This window comes from Antechinus flavipes, chromosome 5 (assembly GCF_016432865.1).
Source record: "Antechinus flavipes isolate AdamAnt ecotype Samford, QLD, Australia chromosome 5, AdamAnt_v2, whole genome shotgun sequence".
NCBI classification, from domain to species: Eukaryota; Metazoa; Chordata; class Mammalia; order Dasyuromorphia; family Dasyuridae; genus Antechinus; species Antechinus flavipes.
In genome coordinates, this window is record NC_067402.1 from 67,954,835 (window position 1) to 67,974,031 (window position 19,197).

The 19,197-nt window shown below is 33.3% G+C and overlaps 1 protein-coding gene across 2 annotated transcripts in view; it reads right to left on the minus strand.

Annotated features, from left to right (window-relative positions):
* ITGB1 (integrin subunit beta 1) overlaps window positions 1-19,197 on the minus strand; it is a 52,065-nt gene that overhangs the window by 4,685 nt on the left and 28,183 nt on the right. The window contains exons 3-16 of one of the 2 annotated variants that reach the window (XM_051963223.1): window positions 15,637-15,722; window positions 12,603-12,825; window positions 11,554-11,724; window positions 10,496-10,734; window positions 9,688-9,843; window positions 9,322-9,417; window positions 8,929-9,018; window positions 7,940-8,080; window positions 7,647-7,846; window positions 5,882-6,120; window positions 5,449-5,671; window positions 3,988-4,220; window positions 3,054-3,220; window positions 2,246-2,326 (exon numbers count right to left, since the gene is read on the minus strand). In XM_051963223.1, coding sequence (XP_051819183.1) covers window positions 2,252-2,326; window positions 3,054-3,220; window positions 3,988-4,220; window positions 5,449-5,671; window positions 5,882-6,120; window positions 7,647-7,846; window positions 7,940-8,080; window positions 8,929-9,018; window positions 9,322-9,417; window positions 9,688-9,843; window positions 10,496-10,734; window positions 11,554-11,724; window positions 12,603-12,825; window positions 15,637-15,722 — 2,339 coding nt within the window. In that variant the 3' untranslated portion in view covers window positions 2,246-2,251. The remainder of the gene's footprint in view (window positions 1-2,245; window positions 2,327-3,053; window positions 3,221-3,987; window positions 4,221-5,448; window positions 5,672-5,881; window positions 6,121-7,646; window positions 7,847-7,939; window positions 8,081-8,928; window positions 9,019-9,321; window positions 9,418-9,687; window positions 9,844-10,495; window positions 10,735-11,553; window positions 11,725-12,602; window positions 12,826-15,636; window positions 15,723-19,197) is intronic. The other variant, XM_051963225.1, reaches the window with a different exon arrangement.

A 19,197-nucleotide genomic window follows, 5' to 3' on the forward strand; every position in this document is an offset into this window, starting at 1 on the left:
GATTGATTCACATTGTTTTTCTATTTAAATAAAATCTATCCAGGGAAGAAAAAGTTCTCTGTTCCACCCAAACTCTAGGAGTGTGTATCTTGATTAATAGTGGATCTTTGCATTACATAGTTGTCTTGAAGCTTCACAACTCCCTCAAAACACTGATATTCTGGCTCTATATTTACAAAGTTTTTCACTATTCTCTTTCTCTTTATTTGTTTGATATTCTCTAGCAGTTTCTACTCTTGCTCCTATTAGTCTGAGAAATGATATCTAGGAATATATTTTTATATAGTAACTTGCTAAGATTACATTTATTCATAAATCAAAAAACAAACAAAAACCAAAGAACTCTCAAATTCTATAGATTGAACATTTTAAGCAAAAGAATTACTTCCATTTTGTCTTAATTTGTGTATTGATCTACTTAGTTAAAAATAAAATTATTTTCTCAAAGTACTATACATTCAGTCCTTTCTAACTCTGAAATCTAAGCTGAAGATTCTCAAAATCTAAGTTCTAGAAAAATGTGGTGACTTCCCCTGAGTTAAGAGAATATTGTTTAGTGACTCAAGTTTTCCTAAATCCCAGCTTGATACTTTTTTTTCCCACTAAGTTATATAAGAGAAGGAGAAGCTTAATAACAGTAGTATTTTGTGAAAAAACAAAACATATTGAAATGTATGAACTTGAAAAGAATTCTCTACTACCAAGATTAAGTTGTTCATCTGAAAAATTTTAAAACTGGCTGAGGAACTCAAGAAACATCTAAGAAATAATTACTTTTAACAAATTGATACTTCAATGTGGCTAGCAAAAAATTCATAAGAATTTATTAAACAATCATTTCTGCTAATTTATTATTCTATAGGTAAATCAATAACTCAACATAGTTCAAAATACCATCCAAGATGGGGTACAAATATGAAAACTCTTTCTACATCTCAGTGGCCGCCCTATCAATATTTTTCTGATCTAGGTACAAATTTTCAACAAGATCTATTATTACACATCAACCTACCTTTTCTGTCCTCGACCATAAGAGGTAGTGTGTGAATCAGAAAGAACATTGGCCCCAGAATAAGGGGATCTTGCTCACTCCACCCCGCTCACCTTTCCTCTTTTTCTAATATTTACAACCTACCACAGAACTTTGCAATCCGGTGATACTGGTTTCCTTGCTGCCCCTCACATAGAATTCTCCACTGGCCAACTCTGGCCATTTTTTGGGGGCTGCCCCCATACCTGGAATGCTCTCCCGCCTCCTTTACAGAATTCCTGTAAGTGCTGGCTAAAAGCTAATCTTCTATAAGAAAGCATTACCAATTCTTTGTAATTACCTCTATTGGTTGATTTTCAATTCATCCTGTATGTTTAACTTGTCTGTAAAGTTATTTGCATGTTTTCTCTCTCCAGTGATCCATATCTTCAAGATAACTGTTCTATTTTTAGCTTATAAAATTAATAGTCTGAGTGTTCGGAGCAAGCTGCATATGTTCATGAATTTTAAAAACTTACATTAAAATTTAGTAAATATGTCAGTCAAGTGAAAAATAAATTCACTAAGGGAGCTTGCCTTGGTTACTGCCTGGATTTAAAGAATGTATCAAATGGAATTCATCTCAAGCCCATACAAATACAAACACAAAATTTTCAAATTACTATTATAAAGATTCCTATCCAAGCATTTCCAACTGATGGTTTCCAATTTATAATTAACATTTACATAGAGCTTATGATGTGCTAGGTATGGTGCTAAGTCCTTTACAAATATGATCTCGTTTGAACCTCATAATACAATGGAAGGCAAGTACTATTATTATTTTACAGATGAAGGAATTTAAACAAAAGTTAAGTGGCTTTCCTAGGGTCACACAGCTATTACATTTCTGAGGATGGATTTGAACACAGGCCTTCCTAATTCCAGCTCTATTCACTTTGCTACCCAGCTGTCTCTGTCTATATAATAAGGGAATAGAACTACTTTAAGATCTCTTCTAAAACCTGTGGTTTCATTTACAAAAAATAGTATCATTGACCTTTAAGTTAAATTGTAATTTGCAATTAGGAATAAAGCCTGTGAGAGCTTTCTGGCGCACACACACCTTCGAAAAAGGACGAAAGAAAAGCAGCAGGACTGTTAAAGCCACGCTGGCAAAGGCCTGAAGAGTGACAGGAGGACACACAGTGCAGTGAAAGTCAGAATCAATTTCACATGCAGAGAAAAGGCAGAAAATAGAAAGAAAATACGAACGGAAATTTAGAGACCAGCTTTACGTCCATAGTTTGGATTCTTGAAATTATTAATAGGACTCTTGTAAATCGGATTTTCTTGCTGAAGTGAAAAAAAGTCAATTTCTAATGATTTCAATAATAAGAAAATAAAGTGACAAACTCAAATATCACAGGAAGAAAAGTCTCACTACATATGAAAACACATTAAGAAAGTGAGCACCAAAAATACAACCCCACTAATTTGATAATGAAATGCAAGTTACATTATAACCCTCTATAATGATGGCTGCATATTTCACAGAAGGCCAAGGCAAATGGGGATTCAATATCCCTCCCCAGCCAGTGCTCTGAATCCAGGTCGGAATGACCAGACTAATTTTCTCTTGATTTTCAAACAGATGAGTCTTCCTGAATATAAATAAAGTTTTTCTGTATGATCTATATCAAAACCCAATTCCGATGTTTTGTTTATCTTCCCCCTCCCAAAAAAAGATAAATCTCTAAGATCATGTATTTTTAACAGACATTCATCCCTCTTAATTTTAATATACTCAGGTTAGGCATTTTTGAAAAATGCACTATTACATAGCACAATATAAGATAATTTAGAAATCAAATGCATATCTGGTTAATCAAAACCAGAAAACAAACTTTCATTGTTTATTACAATAGAATGTATTCTTTGGTCATTTCTAAACATAAATTGTCCTTAAAGTTTTCAATTTTTTTTTTAAAGAATAAAAGGATATTTTCAAATAAAATTTCAAATATGTAAAGTATAATTTTAGAAATATTAAGATTCACTTTATGAATAGCATTCAACTCACCGCGTCCCATTTTGCATTCATTTTCTCCTTTTCAAATTTAGCAAATTCTCTTCTGTCATGTATTATCATCAGCAACTTCCAAATCAGCAATAATGCAAGACCAATCAGCACAATTCCTGCAACCACTCCAGCTACAATGGGAATGATGTCTGGACCAGTGGGACACTCTACAAAGTGAAAAAGAAAGGGGGGAAAAAGACAAAAGTAAAGCCAGAATGTTATGCTACAACATGAAAATGCCATGGAAATCTTTTCCTTTCTTTGAGTTTTCACCTTCCTTTCTCAGGGTGAGTTCTTGTAACAATGAAGCTGAAGCATTCAAGTGCCTGAATATGGGGATTTCCTTTGTATCTAATAAGAGCAAGGACTAACTTTTCCATTTGTATATTCAATAGTTAGCAGTGTTGTGCTTGCTTCATTCATTCATTCATTCAAAATTCTACCAATGATGAAAATGGAGGAAAGATTTGTCTACCGTGATAGGTGGAAAATATTGTCACTTTATGTCTTCTATCAATAGAAAAGGAAGCAAATCTAAAAAAACAATACTCACACAGCTATAAATGGGAGAAAAAGATTAACACTGAAGGCATTTGCATCCTGAGAGAAATATGGAGACTGAATGTAAATGAACACATATTTGACTCCCCCCCCCCTTGTGGTTTTTCTTTTTTGTTCTGATTTTTCTCTCCCAAAATAACTCATAAAGAAATGAGTATTTAAAAAAAAAATAAATGTATATATAAAGAAAAAAAATAATAAAATGTTTTACAAACCTTAAAAAAAAAAAAAAAAGGAATTGCACGAAAAAAAAAATCCCTTTCAACCTATATTTTGGGAATCTTCTCTGAATACTGAAAAATCTAATAACAGACAAATATGAATGAAAAATGAGAAACAAAGAAGAGTGACCTTCTGAAACCATGAGTCATACCTGGTGTCTCCACCACATGAACAACAACTTCATTGTTTCCATTGACTGAATATGTAAAATAGAACCAGCAATCATCAACATCCTTCTCTTTACAGTGGGACAGAGCCTCCCGCTGGCCAGGCTGGGGTAGGTCTTCTCGACTTTTTACTTTGGTAATGTTGAAGTATGGACAGTCTTCTGCACATGTGTCTTTTTTTTCTCCTTTATCAAAAGCTCTGCACTGAACACATTCTCTGAGAAGACACAAATTTGTAATATTTTAAATATGTTTGAAAAAATTCTCCTCAAATGTAAATCAATAATAATTTGAAATTTCTGAATTTTAAAATTTGTAGCTTAATCAGAAAAGGAACATTAAAACAGATAGTGCTTATTATCCTTGGTAGGTTCCTTGACCAGCAAAGTCAATGTTTGTCTAAAAGAAAGTCAATGCTGCATACTTTTAAAAGGGAATCTTATGGGCTAGAAACTGGAAATTGAATGGATACTCATCAATTGGAGAATGGTTGATTAAATTGTGATATATGAATGTTCTAGAGTATTATTGCTCTGTAAGAAATGACCAGCAGGATGATTTCAGAAAGGCCTGGAGAGAATTATGTGAATTGATGCTAAGTGAAAGGAGCAGAACCAGATCTTTATACATGGCAACAAGACTATATGATGATTAATTCTGATGGACGTGGCCCTCTTCAACAATGAGATGAACCAAATCAGTTCCAATTGTTCAGTAATGAAGAGAACCAGCTACACCCAGTTAAAGAACTATGGGAAATGAGTGTAGACCACAACATAGCATTTCCACTCTTTCTGTTATTGCCCACTTGCATTTTTGTTTTCCTTTTCAGGTTATTTTTACCTTATTTCTAAATCCAATTTTTCTTGTGCAGCAAGATAATTTTATAAATATGTACATATATATTGTATTTAATTTATACTTTAACATATTTAACATGTATTGGACTACCTGCCATCTAGGGAAGGGGGTGGAGGGAAGGAGAGGAAAATTTGGAACAGAAGGTTTTGCAAGGGTCAATGCTGAAAAATTACCCATGCATATGTCTTATAAATAAAAAGCTTAAAATAAATAAATAATTTAAAAAAAAAATAAAAAGAGAATCATGTGTTATGTAAGCTGATGAATTGTTGGCACACACGATCACCTGGTACTACCTTAAAACTATATTCGTTTACAGCTTCTGTGTATAAGTCAAGTTTTTAACTTCAAATTATGTGGCTGCTCTGGTTGAATGGGAAATGGAATCAAAATGTTACATTGTTATTTTGTTACTTTACCTTTAAATTAGAGAAAAATTATTTAAGGAGAATACTTCAGATAAGCATTCAAGATTGGTCTCCTACATCTAATTTTTATCTAATCTTTAACTTTATACCTTTTATTTCAAGCGATAAGAATGTTGGACAGACATGAAGAGCTAACACTTATTAAGAAACACTCACTTGTGCTCAGCACAGACACCAAGGCAAGTCTGACACATTTCACAAGTGGCCCCTTGGAATTTAGAATCGGTGCATTTACAGGAACCACATACACATATTCCTCGGCCGTTGCAGATCTGCCCATTTGATGCCATACATGAAGATGTATCCAAAGAACAATCACAGGCACTGCCAGTGTAATTGGGGTTACACTCACATACTCGACACTTGCAAACACCATTTCCTGCAATTCAAAGTTTCACATAATATTACAATTACATAGGCATTTAAAAGATTTCTGTCCATTGCCACTATATAGGGACATCAGCAGGAAAGAGATTAACCAATATAGAAAGCAACCTTTATCCCAGAGAACCTCCCACCAAGTTAAACGCCTCTATTGTCCCCTCAAATACGATCAAGTATAGAGCACAACTTCAGAAGACATTCTTACCTCCACAAATCAATCCATTGGATCTATCACAGTTGAAATTGTCACATTCACAAAATTTGCCCGAATAAATTTCATTTGTATTATCCCTTTTTCTACAAACACATTGTCCACAGACACATTCTCCATTGTTGCTGCAAATTTCAGAGCTGTTTTCTTTCCTGCAGTAAGCATCCATGTCTTCACTGTTTACTTCATCTGTACTACATTCACAATGTCTACCAACACGTCCCTCGTTGCACCTAAGGAAAGAGCAGTATCAATGACTAAACGTTATGAAATTAAAAATTCTAAAAAGAATTTATTTAAGAATGAATCATGTCGAAGTTCTGATGATAATGGAAATTAAAGTGGTGGGAAATAACACTAACAATAGCTCTGGATAACAAAGAGAGGATCTTCTTTGAGATCCTCTTTATTTAGACCAATCTTACAAATCAACACCAAGTCTTTTATTCCTAGTCCTAAGGAAATTAAACTTAGACTGTATCAGTATTTTAAACTCATACTGAAAACATAATCAAGAAATATATATTTTCTTGCCACTGATGCTTAAAGTTATTGGAAGTTTGATTATAATGCAGTGGTAAGCATGAGAATGAAAAATATTTCCCAAGTAATACAATTTTATGTCTAAGCTACTGCTTGCTATAAGTAATAAGTAACAGTATTATAGTAAATAATAAAATTTACAATACCTACAGATCACTGGAAATGAGATGCCATATTTCTGAAAATTCAAAGTGTATTTATAATACTTTCAAGAAAATATGAGGATAAATTATAGGAGTAATATTTTTCTTTCTTGTTTTTAATCACTTATATTTGTAGTTAAGAATCAAATTGATGTAAGTCAAACAGGTCTTTTCTCTATTCCTCCCAGACCGCACTCCATCTCTACCTTATGCCTTTGTTCTGGAGGATCCCTATGCCTGGAATGCTCTCATTCCTCATTTTTTCTGTTTCCCAGAGACTTGTCTTCCTTCAAGAATGGCTAAAGAACCGTCTACACCAGACTTTTTCTCCTAACAGCCTGGAATCTCTCCTCCTTCCAATTTCTCTGTATTCTTTTTATATTTTTATTTATGTACTTGTTTTTCCTAATAGAGTGTGTAAGATCTTTTATGAGTGAGAATAATTTCATTCATTGAATTTGTATCTCTAGCACTTTTACCACAGTGTCTGGCATCTATTAGGCATTTAATAAATCCTTGCTGATTTACTGATGCTTCCTACTTCTAATGTTTTAAGTATTCAGACTGATTTTAGAGTATATTCATCTTCCTGAGAGCTTTGATTTAAAAAATACCTAATGAGCTTCATAAGAAAATTATTGCTTTCTTTCAATTAGTATAAGTATCTACATATACATACATACATATAAATATAAATAAATATAGATGGTTTCCAAAAATTCAACTCATTATTTTGTTAGAGAAAATGCTCATTTCTATCCCAATTTTTTAAAAATCCAGAAAAGAAATACAAACTATAAAAGTAGTTTTATTACTTAATTGGTTTATATACAACAGTATTTCCCCAGCCAAGTAAACTACTACTTGTTACCATAGGTTTTCTTTATGTTCTTTGGAAATAGAATATTATCTGAATAGCTTTAAGAGTAATAATTCAACAAACAAATTCAGTTCAACAAGCTCTTAGTAAGCATTGGTTACAAAGTATTAGAGACACAAAGCCAAAAATGAAAAATTCCCTGCTTCTCAAGAAACAAGAAAGATGTATGCATCCCCCACCAACCTCTACTTACCGGCAGGCCCCGCATTCAAATGTTCCATTTCCTTCATGACATTCTGGACTATTTGGAAGGCCTTCACTCTGGCACTCACATTCACAGATAAACTGAAGTGTAATCTCTACTTCTTCAGTGAAACCTAGAGGTTTAATTTTGATGGTTTCCGTGTCTTTCTTAGGACATTTGTTGGAAGTTATACTAATCTCAAACTGAACCTATAAGGGGAAGAATGAATAACTATGTCATTATTGTGTGTCTATTTTATCACCTAATCAATACCCAATTTTAAATGAGTAATCCTCACCCACCTCATCACCAATGGAAATATTGGAACATTTTCTTCCATTTTCTCCTGTCCCATTCACTCCATTCTTGCAGTAAGATTTGTAATTTATTGTTACTCCCTCTGGTAATTTGCTGTTTTCCAGAATGACTTCTGAAGATAAGGACTAAAATAAAGATAAATTTTAGTAAAAAATAAAGTGTAATTTATAACCAACATTATATATATATTTATTAAATTCAGTGGATTTTGGTTCACCAAAAAAATCCTTTTCCACAAATTATTTAAAATCTAACTGAATGGGATTCCTTGAAAGAATATATTTCTATTCTATTGCTGTTTTCTATCTATGATTATGAGTGAATTAATTAACAAATATTTGTTAAGCAATCATGTTTATTATATCCCTAAAAAATATATTGGAACTGGGATATGGAACAGAACCATAAAAGAAGAAATTATTTTTTTTTTTCCATTTTAAAGCAATCCTCTCTCAAAGGCAAAAACAAGAGGTACAGGTGAGACATAAACAATAATTCTTTGAAATAGGAAACTCTGTCCTCTGTAAAAAAGCAAAGGAAAACTGGACAAAGATCCCTTCCATGGTTTTCTTTCAATGGAATCAGGAAGTAAATTTTATATCAAGCTGAAGGCAAGTATCCTTTGGGATGAAGTTAGAACATGAATGAAAGTTATATTTTCTAGTACTTGACTGACAGTAAGAATGCCAATCTTTAAATACTCAGATTTTTTTTCCCCTGGTGATGATTCTAAAAAAAAAAAAAAAAAAAAAAAAGATACTTTTGTCTGATATTTTTGCTACAGTCAGACTAAGGAAATACTGATTAAGCTGAGAAGATTGATTTTTTTCCTCCAAGCATTTGACAATGTCTTAATTTTCCAGACTCTCTATAGTCTTGTTATCTTAGCACAGGAGATGAGTGGAATTTCTTTGTTTTTGAAATGATGCCCCAGAAATCTGAGTATAAATACAAATTGATTTCAATTACTTACATTGTATGCATCAATGATCAACTGGATTACATTGCTAGAATTTGCAGACAATGTTCCTACTGCTGATTTGGGGATCAAGTTCTTCAGTTCCTTAACAGAGAGAGAATAGAATGTAAAATATAAAACACATGTAAAGCATAAATGCATTTATTATGCCACTATGTACTAAAAACATCTAACACCTAAATGCCATGGAGAATTAACTCAGATGAATAGTCTAAATATTTGGAAGCCAGACATAAAGAATTTTTGAAAAGGCGATTAAGTCACAACTTGTAGCTTTATCCAGTCTGCCTTAAAAGTAGTTTCCTACAGTTTAATTTACAATAAAGACCTATTCATATCAACCTTATTTTAACTTATATAAAGCAAACATAACCACTCTGTATTTACCTTATAAACAGCCTGAAATTCTTCTGTAACTGCAAAAATTGTTTGAATGTTATTTTCACTTAGTTTTTGGACAAGATGAGCAATAGAAGGATAATCCTAGAAAATAAAGGATCAGTATTTGGTTAATATGTACTATTAATTCATACTGATTTTTCCATAATTTCTGAAAGTAAGAAATTATTGTATGTAAAGTATGATATGTAAAGTATCAGCTCAATGTAGATAATTCTACAAAATTCTCTAGTTAAGTATCTATTCCAAAATGTCACAAATATAAAAATCCACAATTTACGTTGCCCACAATCCATGCAAACATTCTTAAATGGAATGTCAACAAATCTAATAGGTAAGGAATTTAGCACTCACATAATAATGGCTCATTGTGTATACATTATTTTCTAGGTGACATCTTCCATCATTTGGTAAAACAATTCCACCAAGTTTACCATCTCCAGCAAAGTGAAAACCAGCATCAGTGGAAAAAACCAATAGTCGCGTAACATTTCTCCAGCCAATTAATGACTTGGAAAAGGGGGGGAAAAAAGCAATGTTAAAGACAAAACAAAAAATAACCCAACATACATGTTTAAAACTTTCAATTCTTTGAGCTTCTTCTTCACTTCTACTCTTTCCCTTTCATTCCTAGGTGTCTTTTCTATCCTACTAACAAACAAGCCAAAGACCACATAGTTGTTAAAAGAAAAACAACCCCAAAAGCAAAACAGTATTAAACATACAAACAGGCACACACAAAGCATAAACAAAAAAAACTAAAATAAAGTTTTATTGACTTATGAAGATATTAGGTACAAAGTATTATTTGGTACCTTGATTCCTCTTATAGCGCACACACACACACACACACACACACACACACACACACACACAAATAAAAATTAATCTTAAGGATTAAGTCCCAAAGATTTTGTTCTTCCAAAACTCCTTTGATATTACAAGCCAGAATGGAAGAAGTTCTATAATATCAGGACACCCTGGGCCAACTATTTAAAAAAAAAAAAAAAAAAAAGAGCTACAAGAATGCTCTTCTCACACTACCTATATAGCATCAAAAGTACCCATCCCAGGAAGGCCCAGGTATAATACGAGTACACCTCTATTATTCTGGCTGACTGAGAATGGAGCAGTAACTAATTATAGATACTTCACTACTTACCCCACAGACTGCAACCTGCATGATTGCATCAAATCCCCCTTCTGGAGAGTCCAAATTGCCAGAAATGTGCTGCTTCCCCACAAGCTCATTAAACACCTCCCCCTTGTCTGTAAGGCTGAGCACATTCTTGTAGCTAAAGGGACTGGTACAGTTCTGATCGCCTGTGCATGGGTTCCTGAGCTTGGCCGGTGTGGTGCTGATGTACGGCATCACGGTCTTCTCCACAAAGGAGCCGAATCCTATTGGGAAAACAACCATCCATGGGTCTAAACCTGTTCTGTTTGAGTCAACATGTCCCTGCCTCTTAACAACCAGCCAACCAACAAAAAGTGCACAATGGCGAGGAAATGTGTTTTTGCCTTTAAATTATAATATGGGTTTTGTCTGATGTGAGTCTAAACTTTAAAAAAATAATTCAAGAAAATCCGGGAAATTCTTTGTTTTCTCATCACAAAAAACTTAGTTTAGATCTTGTGTGTAACAATAAGGTTTGCTATATGATAAAAGCAAGAAATGGATAGCTAGTACCAAATGTTCTCAGCCCTACTTTATCCCAAATCCATCAGATTTTTAATCAGGAAAAAAAAAATTGGGAAGAATAGCATTTCCTCAATAAATACATTTTGAGAGAGAGAGACACACACACAGACAGACAAGAGCTAGATTTTTCAAACAGCTACCTAAATTTTCTAAATATTTTGGCAATATAATGGTTGGCAACATAATATATGGTCCTTGGTGCTCCAGTTACATGTATGGAAGTAAGAATTTGAGGAAGATATAAAATGAAATGCATTTATGTGTGAAGTGGAAAATATGACAAATCAGAAATGAGATTGCGGTGAAATAGAAGTCTAGGTCTGAAATGTGTCTTGGTGTCTAATAGGTAAGAATTTTGAGCACTAAAAGATACATGGTAAAAGGATTCTGGTTTTGTCTTAGCGAAAAAAGTACCACTGTTTATTTTTAAGATTTTATGAGTGTACTATGAAAAGAAGCACGATTTCTATATGGCAGAATTAAAATCAAACCCATTTTTACCTTCCTGACTCTCTTACCAATTCGGAAATCTGAAGTGATTCTCTTCATCTCATACATTAGATCTGTTCCAAGACTCTTCACATTCTCCAAGTCATCTTTCATAGAGTAAGAAAGATCCATAAGATAATAGAGGTCAATAGGGTAGTCTTCAGCTCTCTTGAATTTTAATGCAAATGTTTGTGGTTCTCCTAATAAAACAAATGTTATATAAAAAAAATCAAATCAAGTTATTAGAAACCCAAAGTATAGCAAGAGAAAAAATGAAAATAATTTGATGAATCAATATTACTTTTACTTCATATCAAACATATAATTTCTACTGAAAGTTTATAGTTTTAAGTCACTAATACAAATATTAAAAAATAAACATTCTTTTATAGTCCTAAAAAATAGGATTACAATAAAATACTAGATCCAAGTGTTAACCCTACTTCATTTTAGTTCCTAAAAATGTCTATTGTCTTGTTATCAGATTTTGGATAGTGGTACGCTGTTTGGAAAAATACTTCTAAAAAAGTGACTGTAAAAAAAAAGACAGCAGTAAATTCTTAGTAACATAAGCTCCCTGAGGGAAGAATGATTCACTCATTTTACACTTTCCCTATAAAATCTATTTATTACCTTCTCTACAGAGTTGGACATCTCACTGTGGTATGAAGATGTCCCAAAGCTGATTCTGAAAGCTTATCAACAGAGCAGAAAAGTCCAGTAAGTTAATTAAGTGAATGACAACATTTTTGGTAATAGTAAATCATAAAGCCACCTACTAAAGGCATGGTGGTAAGGCTGTATCTAACAGAGGGGATCTATTTCATTGGAGCATGAGTACTAACATTATTGATAAAAGAAATATTCTTCTAATGTATTATATTTAAGAGCTATTGAGATCTCTGAATTGAATCTATTAGGTGCCTGAATTCCTAAAATTCAGTATGTTCTTTGTCCCTAAATGAATGACAACTCACTTTATTTTGTTTTATTTTACTGGTTTTAATCCTCAGCAGCACCTATAAAGGTGGGATGGCAATGAAAATCTCAATGACACTGGAGTTAAAGACTCACGTACCTGAACGTAACTTCAAGGTTAGCTGCTGTGGTTGGATCTGGGTAATGTCTTCCGGCTGGAGTTTTTCTGCTGTACCTTTACTGCGATTTGTCACATTTTTATTTTTACGGATAGTTTTGTGGCCTCGAGGATTTTCTATATCCTGTGGACGGCAGCCTTTCTTTTCTAATGCTTCTAAGTCATCACACCGGGCAGAAGTAGGCATTCCTTCTTGTAAAAATGACTAAATAATATGTTAAATAAATATTTAAGAACTTAGAGTAAAAATCATAAGCTGTAATATTATTCATTACACAAAAGATTCAATAATTTGTAACTGTTTACTTAATTTTTTGGCTTTTAAACCAGCTTCCCTTGCCCAGATATGAATGCCTGTACTTTGGATAGAGAGAGAAAATGATTCTTGTGAAAATAACAAATTTGGAAAATCTTGAGAAGTCTCAAGCAAACTGAAAGGGTTTGAGTTAAGTAAGCAGAACCAAGAGAATATATACAAGAAGCATAAATTAAAGAAAAGTATTAAGAAAAGACATCAGAATTCAAGCCAATGCAATGAACTGTTCCTCCCCTGTGGAAGTTGTGGCAACCAACTGTTTATCATTCAGAGTGATAGTTTAAAGGCTTGGCATATTCAACATAATTTACATTTTTTATTATCTAATCTCTTTATGGCATGGATTATCTGTAGGACAGGAGAAGCTGTTCTGTCTCCGGGGGACTATTTTTCTTTTCTCAGCAGAGAAATAGTTAACTACAAGTGTGAATGAGGCAAATTTTGTCAAACAAAAAAAAAAACGTTCAATTGGGTAGGCTAGGGACAGGATTTACTAGTAATTGCCAGCAACATTTAAAAAAATCAGCAAAATTTTTTTACCTAAAATAAGAAAAATGACTTTATTCCATAGAAAGTATGAATTTAAAAACAGCATTCCAAAGACTAGCTTGTGTTTTTAACAATCCTATCCCCATTTTCTATTTTTCCAGAAATATAAAACCTAAATAAATCTTAGATTCATTGTTTTCTAATACCTACCGATTCAATGGGGCAGCTAAGTGGCACAGTAAAAAGAATGCCAGGCCTGGAATCAGGAAGACCTGAATTCAATTCTGACCTCAGATATTTCACCTGTGTGACTCTGGACCAGTCACTCAATCTGTCTGCCTCAGTTTTCTCAATTGTAAAATGGGGTTAATAATAGCATCTTACTTCCCATGAGTTTTGAAATCAAATGAGATTAAGTATAAAGCACTGTCACATAGCAAGCACAATATAAATGTTAGCTGTAAAGATTATCATCATTATCAATTGATAGTATCTGTCAAACATCCATAAAATATATCATTACATAAGGCATACTGAGACAGAAATATCACAGAGAATAGAAAAGGAAAAATAGATTAGCTTTTAAGAAATAGTTTGTATGGGGGAAATAAAACTTGACTATAAATAGCATTTGAAAGAAGAGATGGTTTAAGAATATCTACATAATTAAAAGAACAGAAGGTCAGCTAAACCAAACCTCCATTTCTCCAAGCATCATCATGCTACAATTATCCTCCACAGCAAAAAAGTAAGTGAAGTTTTCAAAATACTTATACATAAAAGTGTTAAGACTATACATAGCTCATGTAAAAATAACTGACTTTTTTCTTTGAAATATGATTTAATGATTTAATATCATTAACAATAACCAACTGTGAATTATTTCAGAAATACTTTGGTAAGAGATAATCCCCAACTACAGCTTCTCCTGTCCTACAGATAATCCATCCCATAAAGAGATTAGATAATAAAAAATATAAATTGTGCTGAATATGCTAAGCCTTTAAACTATCACTCTGAATGATAAACAGTTGGCTGCCACAAGTAATTCAACAGGGGAGGAACAAGATTCTGGGCAGTTTCCAACTATACATGCCTGAAATAGTTGGAGGTTTAGAGAATAAGGATGGCTCCTTCAGAAATAACTTGTTATAGATAGCCAGGATAGGCAGGGGAAAACCAAACTATATGCTCACAAGAATACTGGGATGACAGACTAGAGAAAACTCCAGCATTCTATATCTTCCTTGTCATCCCCAGGTTTACCAAGTGGAGCTAAGGGTAAAAAGATTTAGGTTCTTTGGGTAACTATGTTTACAATAGTCAAAGCATACAATCTGGTGTGATCTGTTTATGTAGTATGATCTAGCAACTCTTAAGCTTTCTCCTACTGCTGTATGCCATTTTTGGACTGACATTTTCATCATTAATGTTGCATACATAGAAAATGAAAATTAAGTTTCAATGAAAGCAAATCAAATGTAATTAGGACCCTTCATTTGTAACAAAAGTCAAAATATCTAAGGTATTTCAAAGTCAAATGCAAATAAATCTTGGGTTTTATGTTACTTGGGATATATACTCTTATTAGCTTAGATAAGTTAAAATTCAAGAAACATTTATCAAACATCTGCCCTATGCAAAACATGTTAGGTGCTAGCAATATAAAGATAAAAAAAAATGAGAAGATCCTTCCTTTTAGTGATTTATATTCATTTAAGTGATATGCCATGTACAAAGCATAAATAAAACAAGATAAAAAGTGATGGGGACAAAGCAGAGATAAAAAAAAATGCTCTATGAAAACTTAATAGTTGACCAAATATGGATACACATTTAATAGATAATTTTATTGGCCAAGCTGGAGGTTTCTGAGAGTCCGTAATTAAATTTAGTTAGAAGGGCAGCTATTGTAAAAGATATGGACTATTCTGAAGAACAGGAGAAATATTCAAGACATACAGAGAAAGGAATGACATCCTTTCTCTGTATGTCTTGAATATTTCTCCTGTTCTTGTGCCATTTTAGAGGCACAAAAAGCTAATGTCTACACAAGGAATATGGTACCAGGAATCTCCCTTCTGTCCCGCCAAAAAAGACAAAAATAAAACTTGAAAAAAAAATCAAGCTTAATGAATACATATATAAATATATTATAATTCATGTTTCATAGTTACATGTCAAAAACTATCTGCAATTTATACTACTTACGGAGTTTGTACACCATCCACAATTTGGTCCTGCTTGTATACATTCTCCACATGATTTTGCATTTGCTTTTAAGCAATCATTTCCACCTGTCCAAAAGAACCCAAGTCATTTTAATTTAAAATATTATAAAATAAAAACTACAATAATGTTGGATTATGCATGGAACAATGGAAAGACCACCTTTGTCTCTAGAGTTATAAGTTCTGGCTTCAAATCCCAGTTCTGACGTTTACTCCCTGGTCTCATTTTCCTCAAAAAGGAGAGCTAAATTAGATGGTCTCTGAATTTCCTGCAGCATGACATCTGTGAGTCTATGATTTTCCAATAAGATGAATTTAGTTTACAAGGATAAATGTCACAATGAGATGGTGAACTTGTTATTTTCCCCAGGAACTATGGATTCTCAATTCCTTTATTCTATACTGTTTCCTGACACAACTCTTTTAACATCAATATTTTTCTGGTAATTCTTAAGTAGTCATGGTCTATGGATTAAAATCATGAAGCAACTCTGTCTCAAAATTTTCACATTATTCAAAGGAACTTGCTGGCTCAAAATACAGTGCAGCATATTACTATCAACAATTTATTTAGCAGGGCTGGTAAAGAAGATGTCACGTAGGGAAGAATTCTATGCCAGCTATTTACCAATTATAATTAAATCCACACAACAAATAATGAAATCTCTGACAACAAGAAGTCTTGCCCTTAGCACATATTCTCCATCAACCTCTACCTCCAGGTAGGATTGTACAAGCTGAGCAGAAGGCCTGGGTCTGTAGCCACATTGCAATCTCCTGTCCCACAATCCTTGTCTGCTCTCCTACATCTATATGAGGGAGGAGATGCTCACCTTACTCAGACATATCAGGGGAAACATGTATGAAGGGACTGGGGTAAAAGAAAGGGAGAAGTATGCTGCTTTCTGTCTCTGGATCCCCAAGGCTTAAGAGATTTTTCTAAAATGCCCTCCCATCATCCTTCCACTCTGGAAAGAAAATCTTGAGTTTTTTGCATTGGACACTGATGCACAGAAGGAAAGGAAAAGAGTATTAGGGAGAGAGTGCAACGGGTTCCAACTACATGGCAGCCCTGAGGATCATATGGACATTAATAACCCTTAGAGAAACATATTATGGGAACTCCTCATCTTCAGAGGAGAACACTAGTGAAAAAAGCTTCTATCTCAAAGAGTAATGTGAAATGGCTCCCTGCCCAGAGAGAACTTACTGAAGAACTCAAAAAAGAATTCAAAAATCAAGTAAGAAAGATTGAGGAAAAACTTAAGTAAAAAAAAAGTTAAATAATTAGGTAAGGAGGTAGAGTCTCAAAAATGAAAATAAAACTATGCGAGATCAAGAAATAACAAAACAGATTATAAAGAATGAGAAAATAGAACAGAATGTGAAACATCTTATAAGAAAAACAACAGATCTAAAGAACAGATCAAGAAGAGAAAATATAATAATAACTGGACTGCCTGAAAGTTGTGACCAAAAAGAGAATCTTGACACAGTAATGCAGGAAATAATCCTAGAAAACTGTCCTGGAGTAATAGAACATGAGAGCAAAGTAGAAATAGGAAAAATCCACCAATAACCATCTCAAAGAGATCCTTTGTGAAAAATACATAGGAATACTATTGCCCAATAGGAATACTATTGCCCAATTTAACCCCTCACTCTCCCCCTCCCCCCATAAAAGAGAAAATTTTGCAAGAAACAAGAAAGAAACAATTCAAATATGCTAGAGTTACAATCAGAATTGTGCAAAACTTATTAGCAGCTATAATAAAAAACTGCAAGTCCTGCAATCACATCTACCGAAAATCTAAAGAACTAGGCCTGTGGCCAAAAAAATTATATCCAGCAAAATTATCTATAACACTGAATGAGGAAAAATGGACACTGAACAAACAAGCTTGCAGATTTTCAGGACTTTCTATCAACCAAACCTAAGCTTAACACAGAAAATTTAACATATAAAACCCAATATCAAAAATCAATTTCAAGGGACTCATCATGGACAAATGGTTTATTAATTTTTTAACATGGGAAATGTATGTTTAAGATAGATATCAATAATAGGGTAGCTTAAAAGAAAGATTGGGGGCAGAATTAAGGTAAAAATTATAACCATATTATACAAATAAGGTGCAGAGGGAGAACAGCCCGAGGCATTAGAAGGGGGAGAAGGGTTTATAGTTGTGAAAACTTATTCACATGGGGAATGGGTTCAATAAGCAATATTACATTTATATCATGAAGGGTATAGCATCCTCCAAGATCTATAAGAAATAAAGGGGGAGGGATGGGTGAAGAGGGAGGCAAAGGGTAAGAGAAGAAGAAAGGGAGGGGATCCATGGGTGGAGGGAGGTTAAGTAATAGAAAGGCAAATTAGGAGCAGAATTAAAGCAAAGTCAGCAGAGGTAGAAGAGATATATGTGTGTAAGGGGTGCAATATATGTATATATAGCTACATATGTTTACATAAATTTATATCTTCTTATCGTTATAGACTGCTTAGGGGTGGGGGGATAAAAAGAATAAAGTAGAAAAGGTACACAGCATAAAACAAAAGAACAATTTATAAGGAAATAAAGAAAAGATGGACACTCATGAATACAATTTCTACTAATATCTGTACTTTTCTTGATCTGGTAATTTGCTGTTATATATTTTGAATTTCCCTGATGTTCTAGGCACATGACAATGCTCTCTTTTGTTTTGTATTCCTTTTTTGTTTTTCTTATTCTGTTTTTTTTTAATCTATTTTATCTATTTTTTTTTAATCTAGTGTTTGACAAACCCAAAGCCCCTAACTTCTGGGAAAAGAATTCATTATTTGATAAAAACTGCTGGGATAATTGGAAATTAGTATGGCAGAAATTAGGCATGGACCCACACTTAACACCATATACTAAGATAAGATCAAAATGGGTCTATGACCTAGGCATAAAGAACGAGATTATAAATAAATTAGAGGAACATAGAATAGTTTATCTCTCAGACTTGTGGAGGAGAAAGAAATTTGTGACCAAAGATGAACTAGAGACCATTACTGATCACAAAATAGAAAATTTTGATTACATCAAATTAAAAAGCCTTTGTACAAATAAAACTAATGCAAACAAGATTAGAAGGGAATCAACAAACTGGGAAAACATTTTCACAGTTAAAGGTTCTGATAAAGGCCTCATTTCCAAAATATATAGAGAACTGACTCAAATTTATAAGAAATCAAGCCATTCTCCAATTGATAAATGGTCAAAGGATATGAACAGACAATTTTCAGAGGATGAAATTGAAACTATTACCACTCATATGAAAGAGTGTTCCAAATCATTATTGATCAGAGAAATGCAAATTAAGACAACTCTGAGATACCACTACACACCTGTCAAGATTGGCTAAGATGACAGGAAAAAATAATGATGAATGTTGGAGGGGATGCGGGAAAATTGGGACACTATTGCATTGTTGGTGGAGTTGTGAACGAATCGCCAACCATTCTGGAGAGCAATCTGGAATTATGCCCAAAAAATTATCAAATTGTGCATAC